This window comes from Salminus brasiliensis, chromosome 9 (genome assembly GCF_030463535.1).
Source record: "Salminus brasiliensis chromosome 9, fSalBra1.hap2, whole genome shotgun sequence".
NCBI classification, from domain to species: domain Eukaryota; kingdom Metazoa; phylum Chordata; class Actinopteri; order Characiformes; family Bryconidae; genus Salminus; species Salminus brasiliensis.
The window spans coordinates 32,655,975-32,669,276 of NC_132886.1; the positions used below are offsets into that span (position 1 = coordinate 32,655,975).

General features: G+C 40.0%; 1 protein-coding gene across 1 annotated transcript in view; it reads right to left on the reverse strand.

The window, feature by feature from the left end:
* The window catches only part of pappa2 (pappalysin 2), a 45,067-nt gene extending 32,428 nt beyond the window's left edge, over nt 1-12,639 (reverse strand). Inside the window, exons 1-3 of the mRNA XM_072688242.1 lie at nt 11,739-12,639; nt 7,057-8,119; nt 2,914-3,062 (exon numbers count right to left, since the gene is read on the reverse strand). Of these exons, the coding sequence (XP_072544343.1) occupies nt 2,914-3,062; nt 7,057-8,119; nt 11,739-12,639 (2,113 nt within the window). The remainder of the gene's footprint in view (nt 1-2,913; nt 3,063-7,056; nt 8,120-11,738) is intronic.
* Between the last annotated feature and the right edge of the window lie 663 nt (nt 12,640-13,302).

Here is a 13,302-nt window from a genome sequence, read left to right on the forward strand (position 1 = left end):
GCGACCAAGTGTAACTAAACACTATTATTATTATTATTATTATTATTATATTACAATGTCTTTAGGTGTACTACATAAACACTGTATGTAATGTAAGGTAACAAAACAGCTTAAGCAATGTGACATTTATTACCACTTAAACTGCAGGCAGACATTAGGCCAATCACCATGATGATGATTTAAAATGGCACCAAAGTTGGAGTTTGTTCAAATATGGATTTGCTGTTTAGATGCAGCAGATATACATGAGTTAAGAGAAAGAGTCAATCTTATTTAAGAAATTCCCATGTTTTATACAAACTGAGCCCTTGGGACACCCTTGGCCAGACATGCCTTACAGACACACATCATTTGCAGCTACACCAGCATATCAGTGCACCTCTGCTGCTGTCTAATTTCACTTAAATTGTTCAGGGCATTTGCTTGACTTTGTCCCTAGATATCAGACATCAAGTTCTTTTGCAAATAATCAGTTTTTTTTTTCATTATTATTATTCAAAATAGAGTAGGGTGCTTGCCAAGGGCTGCACCATAAACCCCAGCCCACCAACATATGAGAACCTAATCTCGCACTTTAACCTGTGTAGGTCTATCAAATGCTCCTCAATCAAAGCATTTTTGGGCACCTAGGACGTTTTTTGACACAAAAGTAAATCAGAACAGGGAAGATTTTAGGCATAATGAGCACAGAGACATACCAGTGTAACACATGCACACGCAAAACTGGAATTCAAAACAGTCAATCACAAACCACTTCACTTAACGGGACCTCTGAAAACTTCATTCACAATCAAAGCTAACCCTTCACTCAATATTATTTATCCTTCATCTGTTATAAAATAGGTCATCTCACATACAACACTTGTTTCAACAAAGTTTGTTTCAACAAAAGCCTGCTGTTTTGATATTCAAGCAACTTTAAAGTAGCATTATGCAGGAATTGGTATGTCATGCTCCTGTGCAACTCACAATTTAAGTACAATTTTAAGTATTTAAGCTACCACTAAAGGACACACTTTACACCTGCAATTCTGCATAGTAATATTACAGGATTTTACAGAACTAGGTCTCAGATTATGCAACACAGTTCTCGCAAGTGTTGTCCTGCACTTCATCAAAGTTACATAGTGTAGTTAGCAGCATGTCAATTCTGGAGTTGCAATGATCTTTATGCTTTATTTCCCTGTCACAGCCTACTAAGAAGAATATTTATAAGGGTATTTGTTAGTGAATGAGTAAGTGAGTGAGCAGGTATTTAAGGGAACCAGATACACCGTTTCTCAAAAAGCCACTGGAAACTGGGCTGTGAGGAAGGGTCTGTGCATTCAGCTTCTCTCAAGAAGGAAGTACTGCACACTGCACATCCCCAGGGTTTTTAATGAATGTGCCAGGAGGTGCTCACATAATCCAGAGGCAGGTGTCTTCTGTATTAACACTTTGGAGGTTTATCATTCATAAATCAGTATAAATTAAATTCTAACTACTGTGAAACAGATATGCAAGTTATGCAGTCGTGAGAGTGAGGAATCACGAATGAGTTCCACAAAAAACACATACATTATATGGACAAAATTATTATGAAATCAAGGGTTTTAAAAAGTGTTCGCTTACTGCTCATGCTCCTTGACGACCCCAGCTCACGAAGCAGTCACAGCGTGCTCATAGCTGGCTCTCCAGATACCCTATTTGTCTACACAGAGCGCTGCTCTGGTTCTCTGTTATAATTCCCCCTGTATCCCAAACTAGGTCTTGCGGCTTTCATTTGTCCCCTTCCTTAGTTTACCTCTTTATTGTATCCTGCTCCTCCCCTGTTGCTCCCAGCTCCTCCTAGTCCCAGGTTTGTTGTTTTTACCATCTCGTTTGTCCCATTCTCTTTGGTTTCCTGTTTTGGCCATTAGTTTGCTACTCATTGTTTATTGCACCTTGTTTGTATGTCATTTGTGTTCAAAAAATTATCTTGCTTAGATCTTAGTTAGTTCCATGGCCGTACACCCCATGGCAGTAACTGTCTCAACTGTCCAGCAAAGGCTTTCTACTAGATTTTGGAGAATGACTGTGTGAACCTGATTGCATTCAGCGACAAGAGCATTAATGAGGTCCCGATGTTGGATGCTTATCACCCCACCTCACCCTTAACTAGCCAACTCATGCTAAATATTTTGGAAGGAACATCATTATTTTAGGGGACACAGAACCACTGCTCCACGGCTCAATGCTGGCTTTATACCCCTCTAGCTCACCCATATACATTACCCATATTTTTAAAAAAGAGCTACAATGAAGCTGTTACCCAACTAAATCAAATAAAAGTATGAGAAGGTTGTTATTAATTCATCTTGCTTGCATCATTTTAAAAAGAACATAACTTGCTGTCAAAAAAATCTGATCATGCACCCCAAATGGGAGGTAGGCTTACATAAGAGGCCTTCCCACTTGAGCGAAATCTCCACTTTAGAGGAGTTGAACTTAAGAGAACCATTCTGTTTTAATGAGCTTGAAAACATAGCAACAATGAGTACCATAAAAAAGCTGGCAGGTGAAAGAAGATGGCAAGCGGACAGCACCCCTTTTTGTGTTTGTTTGGTTGTTGTCAGGATCTTTCCCCTCTCTTTCTTGCTTCTGGTGGAAGGCCAAAATGATTAAGAGCATTCTGCAGGGGAAATATATGCATGCTGCATATATTTCCTTTTATGCCCAGGATGAAGGCCCATTAATCTCGTAAATGTGAGTGATAAGAACAAGGAGGAAGAGGGTGTTTGAAGAACAAAACAGGAACTGTTAAGTGGAAGAATGAATGAACCAAACCTGCATATCACTCTTCCAATCCCTGTTTTACAGATTACAGATTTCTAAATTAAGATTTTGCAAAATGTTGCTGTTTGTGGACACAGACTGGTGAGACATGCTTCTCACCTTGATGTGTGAGGGCCTCCTTGGCCCAGGGCCACGTGGCAGCCCCAGCAAGCTCCTCCCAAGCTGAGTTGTTGGCAAAAAACACATTGAGTGTGTCTGAGCTGCTCAGGTGAAGCAATTCCTTTAGTTCTTTCACACCCAGGAAAGCTCTGCAACAGAGATATTTCATTGCAGCCAAATAACTGCTAATTCAAAAATATTACAACTCTCAGTGTGAGAGGTATAGAAGGAATAGTGTGAAATGCTAATAGGAGACTACCTGCACACAATGTCATCCATAATGTTAGGGACAAACATGCATCTTTTGCCTCTGTGCTCTGTACAGTTTTACCTCAAACCACTCCTGTGTGGTTAAAATTGACATTCTCAGATTCTGATAATGGGTATTGTTGTAGAAAACACAGCACTTCACATACATACCTCCAATTCCTGTCAATTCAAGAGATGAAAAAGAACTTCTGAAGATACAATGCATCTTATCTTACAACATGGTGGTGGGGTTTTATGGCCTGGACCTGTATGGCTGCTTGTATGTTGCTGGCTCATCGGTTATCTTCATTCATGAATGATGGCAGTAGCAAAAACAACACAATGTGGGCATTCAGCTCTTGCCACAACAAGTAATATTGTTTTGTTGCATGTACACTATATAGATACAAGTACTGGGACTCCTGCTCATTCACTGAAAACAAGAGTATTTAAAAAAAAATTACTAGTAATTATACTGGTTTATTTAGATGAAGTGCAGCAGGTGTTTAACAAAAACACTATATTCAGTATGGGAGAATATCTGAACCATATTTTTTTAGGAATCTGTATGTTTTTAGTGATTACATGTATTGTGATAAATATTGTGTGTCATGAAAATGTATTTTTACCATATCGCCCAGCCCTAGTCTCTACTGTTCCTTCCTTGACAGGACATTAGTGGTCATCTAAAATTTGAGAGCTGTCTGTCAAATTTGACAGACTCTCCAGTCAAAGTATCCAAATCTTTCACTTTACACAAGCAGACGAGTTGGATCATCTATCGGTGACTCTCAGGTTGTTGATGTGCACAGCCATCACACAATAGAATACTTTGTTCCTGAATTTTCTCTAATGCTGACCATGCAAACTGACACAAGAAAATTAAAGAATGATCTAAATGTGCTGACTTCAGAAACAAACACAATGCAATAGTAAACCAGTGTGACATTACAGATTACTGAAAGTTATTATGCAAAACTTTAATCATCAATCAATCAACCATTATTTCAGCAAGTTTTTCAAGTAAAATTGTATTTGTAGGATTGTATTTTAGATTAGTCACTAAGGACATGACATCTTTTTTCATGGTGGCAGTTAACTTTAAAAGATTTCATTAATAAAGTCCATAAAAAAAAGCAATATGCAGGTCATGAAGGCTGAAATCTGGAAATGGCTTGCTAAACGTATCTTGGACCAGCATGAAAACTGAAATCAATACCTAATCTATCAATGAAAATTGCTCCATCTATCAATGTTAATAACTGGATACTCCATCTGAAGAGCTGTCAGGCTGTTCAGCTCAAATAGCTTAAAAGTCCAGATGAAAATGCCCTTGCTTTCTTCTTGTTCCATGGCTGTGCTTTGCCAAAATGCACCTGGTGGTTCCCCATATGCTCTTTCCTTCTCCTTGAACAACAAATTTGACAGCCATTGGCACGAGGTCGCACTGCGCAGCCCAGTTGCAGAAACCTGGACCATAACTCACCCGGCACAACAGTAAAATAGCAGACCTCTGTGTAAAAAAGCTTGCTATACAATTGCCATCAAAATGTCATCCCTGCATTAATTATCTGCACCAATGCACTGTTCCAATCTGGTCAAGAAGTGTGCACTTTAAGGACCCATACTCTAGTGATAAGCATAAATGCAGTCAGACCGGCTTTTAACTTCCTTGTTTATTGATAAATCATATTTAGCAGTAAGACAAACTCTATCAGTGGCACCCAGTGTTATCACAGCTAAATTCTAAGTGTGCAAACATGAAGTTGTAATAATTTTGTTCTCCAGTAATTGCGAATGGAAACATGTTTACCCTCCTCTCACTCTCTCCAAATCTCTCTTATCTCTTATCGTTGGCTTGCTCACTGGGGGTCTTTAATTCATCATGTCTTGCGTTATTTCTTCTTTCTTCTTTGTCTCTGTCTTTTATTAATCACTATTTATGTAAAGCTGCTTTGTGACGACAACAGTTGTAAAAAGCGCTATACAAATAAATCTGACTTGACTTGACTTGACTTATCTTTCAAAGACAAATGCAAGCTGTAGACCTGCTGTCACTTTTGAAGCACATCGGTGCAAAACAAGCAACAACCAACTCCAAATGTTTTTCAGACCACCATCCAAGTGTATCATTTATCTCCATGGGGATTCTGTAGGAGAAGATAGGCAGCTTCAGAAGCAGACCACTTCACCACAGGTCCTCCTGAGACCATAAAACCACAACAGCTGGTTGTGCAAGAGACACAAGCCCCCATGGCTTAGTAAGCTTGGCACTGCAATTCCCAGAGTGCACCTCAGCAACTGACATCACTGATGACATGTTATGCAGACAGATAATTAACATTGATTTGAAGTTAAGTAAGCTCTGTTTTGAAAACACTGACATGGGGCATTATTACAAACCTAAAGGACACAACAATGACCAAAAGGAGTTTTATGGGAACCTTTACACATAAACTGTCACACTGTCAATCTGTCTGTCTTGTTGCACATGACCTGATAGTAGTCTACTCAGATATCTATTACAAATGTAGTGCTTATAAAGAAAAACAGTTTACATAAATGTATATACATTTTATATCAATTTTATGTATGCTTCACTAAACACCCCACAGTACATTTCTCATATACTTTTCTCAAACAGGTCTGTGGAATCCATCGAACAACAATAAAGCTTTTTTTCTATATAACAGCTTAAGCATTTCTACCTACATGTGCACTCTGGAAAAAAAAGAAAGACATCATGGCAAGACATCACAAGCGCTGTATGCAGGCCAAATCAGCCTGCCTGTCACAAAGAACAGAGCTAAGACTTCTGGTTTTGTTGTTTAGCCATATTAAGTGTATACTTTGGCTCCATTCCATATTCATGCTTTTTTAAACAGTTCCACGGTTTCAAATTTGTATCCTTTGCTTGTTGTGTAATATAAAGTGTTTTGACAGTTGCAAAAATAGGAAGATGTGATTTCACAATAAGGGAAGTAGGTTTCCTTTTCCCTGATGCTGTTGTGAGAACACCTACACACATTTGCTGTACTAAATACACTGCTGCATTATTAACAATATGCCCATTTAGAGGGATGTACAAATTCGGTCAGGGTTTCTTTATACACCTAAAGCTACATGCTTATCATTGCTAGGACACAAGACAAGGTTAACAGGCTCATATGAATGTCACTATTGACTTTAGTAACAAAATCACTTGGGCAGATTAAGACTACAATAAAACATGATGAATGGAGAGCACATTTTTTCAAATGTGACAAGGTGTGATGTATTACTAGTTCCACTCTGCATTCTGAAGAAATGACACAAAATCAGGCCTTTTCAAGCTCACACACTGTTGTACACACTGAGAGTTCGTCAAGGTTAAGACAAGCTTAATTCAGACTGCAGGTTAAATCAGATTTCTAGACTTCTTGTTTCAACTTTCAAGCAATCAAAGTAGAAATAATATGTTTTTATCAAAGCTCTGTGCACTGAGAGAAAAAAAGAGAAACATGAAATCCGACTTGTCAAAGTCACATGTCCAGAAATCTGATCTAAATGAGATTCGAAAACACATACATGTGGCTTGAATCTGATTTAGATTCTGTTTTAGTTGGTGTATTTAAACAGAAAACACCAACTTCTTCTGTCCTCCTCTCCCTGAGGATAAAAATTAGGCTTTGTTTACACAGGTCAAATCTGATTGTTTGCACATCCCATTTGAGAAGGAACATTTCTCTGGAGATCAAACAGTCTCTCGTCTGACTTTTTTTCGAATAGATTCAAGCCACATGTATGTGGTTTTAAATCTCATTTAGATCAGATTTCTCTTCAGGAATGGAGGCAGACATCACTGCACTACATCATTTGCAGAAGTGGCCTAAAACACTACAAATGACAACTCACCTTTCAGGAGACTCTGGGTCAAAGCAGGTCCTTGTTACATCAGTGATCTGTGGATCGCAGCAATCTCCATCATCATAGTCATAATGGATTCCATTGCACTCAGGGTTACAGACACCATCACCCCTCATCCAATTGTAGCAGGTTCCTAGACGCAGGCAGTCACCACCATCGTGGCCTGTTAGCGGGTGGTCACACTCGCGGTCACAGTGGCGATTGCCCACCTTGGCAACATGGCAGTTACTCAGAATGAAGCGGCGCTGCAGTGAGGAGTTGCGTATAGTGAGCACACTGAGCTCCAGCGTCAGGTTGTATGCCTGGAAAGCCTCTTCCAGGGCCTGGTGCTGTTGCTGTATCTGCTGCTGTGAGATGGTGGGGTGGCTACCATCATCAGCGCAAATGTTTACCACACGGTAGCGCAGCCGTTTGCTGGCCCGCAGTTGCCAGTGTTGGCTGTAGCTGAGGATAACATCTGGATTGTCACAAATAGTCACCCCACAAGGTGTAGGCAGGAAAGGTGACACCAGCGCCTGTTTCGGAGCCGGCAAAGCCACAATGGTTGGATGGTGGCGAGCTTTGTTCGGCATCCATTGCTGATCAACCTCAGAAAAGTCAGCCCACAAGGCCAGGAGTGGGCGCTGGAGCTCAGAGTGTTTCGTGAACCTCTTAAACAGCTGCTCCTGAGCCTGTGCATGATCCCACAGAACAATTCCTCCTAGGTAGCCCCTAAAGCCATGGCCTGTATTAGTCTGGTCTCCTCCAAGCAAAAGCATGCGACAACTCTTGATAAAGGGGCTGTATATGTCCCCAGATTGCTGTCTACTTTCTGCAACCTTTGAGCCATCTATGAACAGCGCCATCCGGTGGCCATCATACCAGGCGACCACATGAGTCCAGATGGTGGGTTGGTATTTCTGGTGCCCAATGAGAGTGGTGGATCTGAGTGCACGGTCTGTGCGGAGGGCAAAGAAAAACCTGGCATCATTTCTCCCCATGGGCTTGACCATTCTGACTCCAATAGACCACCCTCTCTCGCTGTGCGTGTGGGAACAGTTGTCAAACACACCTTTTGAAAAGAAGAGTGGACACACAAGGAGTTAGCACACATGAAAATTAATCCAGTGGTTGAGCTTTTGTAACTGAAATTATCTGAAAGAAATGAGGAGTTTAAGTCATTTCCAGTGAACAAAGCCACCGGTATTCCCAGCTGCTTTTTAAAAGGTGCAGTCACATCTGGCAACCAGATGCTCCCAGAGAAGGACAGAGAAAGGTCAGGGAACCCCTTCACCCTCCCCACATGCACACACACACACACACACACACACATTCACACACTCACATACACATGGACGCCTTGCTTCTTGGATACTGGAAAAAGAAAAATGGGCAATTTTAAACAAATTATCCCATGGGACATGGGCCAGATACAAGTCGAAACATTTCATTCACTCACAAACCATGGCTGGGTCAATGTAAACTTGTGTGTGTGTGTCTATGTGCATGTTTGAATTTGTCTCTCTACACATGAGCCATGTTTACTACAAGCAAATGTGTCAGCAACTTATTTGTATATATTAAATATATCCTGTGCAACACATGCTGGCATTACTGGTCTTATAGTGTCATAAACAGACTGCCTTCACAATAGTGCTTCAGAAAATGGGCAAGTAAACTTAGTTTAAATATTCATTAAATGGATTAGCTATCTAACCAACACTAAATATTTGTAAAATAATTAAAATCACCTTATGGTACAAAGCCAGGAAAAGTTATTTCTTTCTCATACAGGTTGGGCTGACAATAAAGATGACTTTTTGTCGACTTTATTGTGTTGTGAAAGAGCATTTGTTTTTCATACATTTTGTTAGTTCAGATCTTCAACAACAAAACAAACATACCAACTGACTGTGAAAATGTAATTACCCCTTTATTTAATCATATATTTGACCAAATTTAATTGATCACTGGGGTTATTCAAATATTTGGTGATTACATTATTAGAAAAACAATTGTATAAACAGGAAAGCAACAAGGCAAAAGACTTCTAACCAAGGGGACTATAAAGGCCTGTCTCACATTCTCAAAAACAAACCTTGATGATCCACCGTGCCTTTTAAGTATATAAGGTTTAGGGGCAATTACTTTTTAGTTGGGTGATATAGGTGTTTTCAATAAATAAAAATATTCATATTCTGTGTTTGTATTTCTTCATGCTTTCATTGTGAAGGACAAATATTCACAGCACTGTATTACAACTGTTATGAAATGTTGTATGAAAAGCAATGTGAGCAGATTACTTCAAAAAATATTACTTTAGATTACTGTATTTACTGTACGTGAATATAACAATCATTATGAATCAATATGTTATTAAATATAGACATTTAGTTTTAATTCAAATGGTCTAATGTTGCATTAACCATTATGGAATTTTACATAGCCCCTCTGTTTTCACAGGGTCAAAAGTAATATATCAGAAAGATAGCATAAAGCATTAGGATTTACCAAATCAACAATCTTGTACATCCTTGATGAAAGACCCTTCTCAACATCTGGTCAAGTCATTGGACACTTTTAAGGAGGAAAGCATATTATTGTTAAAGTCTACAATCAAAAGATACCTTGTAAATACAGAGGGTTTATTTCAATCCAAAAAAAAGCCTTATTAGACTGATATAAAGCAGGAATAGGAAAGGACGTGGCAGGAATGTGTGGTTGTTCACTGGTGACAGATGTAGCAGGATAAAATCGAAAGTATGTAGAGTTTAATTAATTGAATTATTAACTCATACATACACTGTTATGTAGGAATATATATATATATATATATATATATATATATATATATATATATATATATATATGTTCTGTAAACAAGCCATGTTTGGTACATTCTTTGCATGCAATGTCTGCTTGAAGACTGAAATTGCAAGAGGTGATACTCAACACCTCTTGCAGTTTTAGTCTTCAAGCAGACATTGCTGCTATCTTTAGCTCCCTCTGGCCTTAGTGTGGTTCAAATTAGGTGAAGGACCTGATCAGTTTTTGGCTTTGGTAAACCTCATTGATGCTTAGACAGTTTGTCTGTGATCACGCTCTTACTTTAGGCTAAAGAGCTGATGTATCTATACACATTACAATTTCTATTGCCATTAGTAGTTTTGCATACACCTGTTGCTTTTGACATTTTTGCCTTCTTATTATTAATGTTCCAAATAGTTCATTTTGGTAAGCCAAAGATCCTGTTAATGTATTTTTGTCATTTGGTTCTCTGACTCATTTTAACAAACTTTGGTACTCATTTTAACAAACAGCAAAGCAGACTTGAAATGTGACCAAAAGCCTACAATCAGGACTAAATACTGAAAGCATTTTTATACTGGCACTAGCAAGGTAATTAAACACACACGAGTTATCACAAACAAAAAAAAAGTCAGGTCCAATTCTTCAAAAATAAATCAGACAATAGCACACACTGACAGTGTTATAACATATTGTTATGATATGTATTTCTTTTTGTGGCCAGAGTTTTTTTGAGGGTAGCAGTGTTTTTAGCATTATATCCTACTTTCTAGATTATCATCCTTAGTTAAGCACTTCAGTAAAAATGAAAGATATAGTAGTAGCTAATAGGATTCTGTTAAAGTGGTTAGTGGGTGTATACATCATAAAAACAAATACATAAAGTACATATACAGGAAAAATTAATAAGTAAGTATGAAGCTGTAAACTACATTTTTTGAGTTTTTAACAGATGCAGACATTTTTGAGTGTGTGGCTAAAATTTACTCTCCTCCTACAAAACATTCTTACTGGCAACCCTTCAGCAGACAACAACCATAGAAACCTGGCTATAACCACTGAATTCTGGCCTTCACCTTCCCTTCCTTTCAGAAGCTCTTCCAGATATAATCTTTTCCACATTGAAACTCTTCAGCAGCCATACCAAATGCACTTTTACCTGATTATAAATGCTCCCCAGAGGACTCCAGCACATTCTGCTATGTTGCTGGGCTATGTTTCAACAAGAGCTTATTTATTTATTTATTTATTTGTGACGGCAGCACTAGGTGCACAAAAAATCTATGCTTCCCAACAAATCAAGTGATTCTGGTCAGAGTTGGACAGCAGCTAGCTGTCAACATAAGCATTGCGTCCGGATTGTACACGCCCCATGATTCAAACCCCAGAGCTGTCTGAGAGAGAGCCTGTTACACATGGAATCTCACAAAATGCCTCAGTCACACAGAGCAGGTGGTGGCCACTTGTTTCTGGAGCACCTCACCCTAAGATGCCCTTGTCATTTGCACCTCATAAGCACTAGCTTTTTTTCTTTCATTCTCTTCCATCTAGCATCATCTCTTCATTGCCCTCGAGGAACCAGGTCCAGAGTGACTCATTGCTAAGTGCATGCAATGACTATATTCAAGGGAGTGGGTTGATGCAAGAAACTAAAAGTCTTGTCGTCGTGAACCATTTTTTAATATATCACAGAGCACAGCATGCAGTATTAACTGAGAATTTGTTTCTGGACTAGACTGATTGCTTGCATAAATTTTAGAGAGATAAGATCTAAAAGTGTGTTGCATCACAGTTGCATCACAGGGTTCAAACTTTTTGATCATAGTTTCCAGGTGAGCTTACGTGTACCACACAAAGTCTGATACCGCTGCACAAATACCAACCTGCTATGATGGCTGGATTGTTCTGACCTCCTTCTAGCTTAACCCATAGCTCCAAGGTAAATGTGGAGCGTGGGAGCTCCACGCTGACCTTTGGGTTCACCCTCAGCTGCTCCCTTTGACCACTGAAGTACAGGGCCGTCATCCACTTGGGAGGAACATTCCGGACCTTTGCCCCCCACTGCTCTGCACCTTGGTCAGCTTGGTTCTCCCGCTCCCCTGAGTCGTCCTCACTTTCCTCAGAGCTACGAACACCCTGTTCAAGCTCCAAGTCATGTGAATGCACATTTCCTTCACTGTGGTTTTCTGATGGACTGCGAGGAACTCTTCGGGCTGAAGAGAAGCTGTCCACCCAACCGTCCCTCTTTCCCCCCTGTAGGGCGAACCTGTGAACTCTTGTGTCTTCTGACATATTGCCATCCCAAACCATTTCTCTGGCCACAGTGGAAGATTTAGTGGCAGAGTTGGGCTCAGAAAGGTCTAGCAGTTTGTTATGTCTCAAACGTGATCTCCTTCCACCCATCAATCCATCAGGCGTATGTTCTGATGTATAGGGTCTTTTTTGTCCCCTGCTCTCCCGCAAAGGCCCATCGCGCAGTCCGAAAGCATCTTTTCCATCCAAGTTGCACCCTCCTGAGCAGGAGGATCTTGCAATCCTGTAATGAAGGTCCGACAAGCGGCTGTACCGACCCGTCAAGGCCACTAGTTGGTGGTGTTGAGCCACGGATTTGGCCGGCCGCCTTCTGCTCACTGAGCCGCACTGCTCCTGCCCCAAAGCGGCCCGAGACCTGTCCGCCTTCTGAGCTAGACTCCGCTTATAGCGCTGAATGTGATCGGACTTTGCCGAATTTAGCAGCCATGTGTAAAATAATACGAGAACAATAGCCAGTAGTCTGAAAAACATCATCACACCTACGCGCCTTACACCACGTACTAATCGATCGATATGATCAGTTCGAACTGTCTCACGTCTTTATTGTCGTCCTTAAAGACTAAACCACTCTTAAAATAGCAGCAACAATGAATGAAAATCAGCACGAACAGGGCGCCACACAGGCATAACTTCAGTCAAACCATGCAACACGATTTCTGCCACTAAGATCCTGTCACTAAGTGGATACATTAGTGCGTAAACACAGTATTGGTGACCTTTGTAGTTTTTGTCCGTGTATATACTATCACAGGGGCAAGAAAACGACGTTGTCCATCTTTGTTATCCATAAAATGCAAGTTAAAAATAAAAGCCAGCCCGCAGTCTTGTGTGTTTCTTCTTTGCTTCAAACTCCATCCAATTTATAAAAGAACTGAACAGGAGATACCAGTGCACGAAGGTGCTGTAGCATGTACAACCCGATTAGCCTGTCTCAATTTTCGTATTCTATGTAAAATTTATTTCTGTCCCTCGCTTCTTGGAGTGGTTAAAGTTGAAATAGCTTTTATTGGGACACCACGGAGTCTCCATTAGCACCGTCTTTATTCATCTTGAGATGGAAATATCATGAGAAGAAAAGAGACGTGGTTTCAGCATGATTTCTGCCCATAGAAAAGAAACCTCAAAATAAGAATG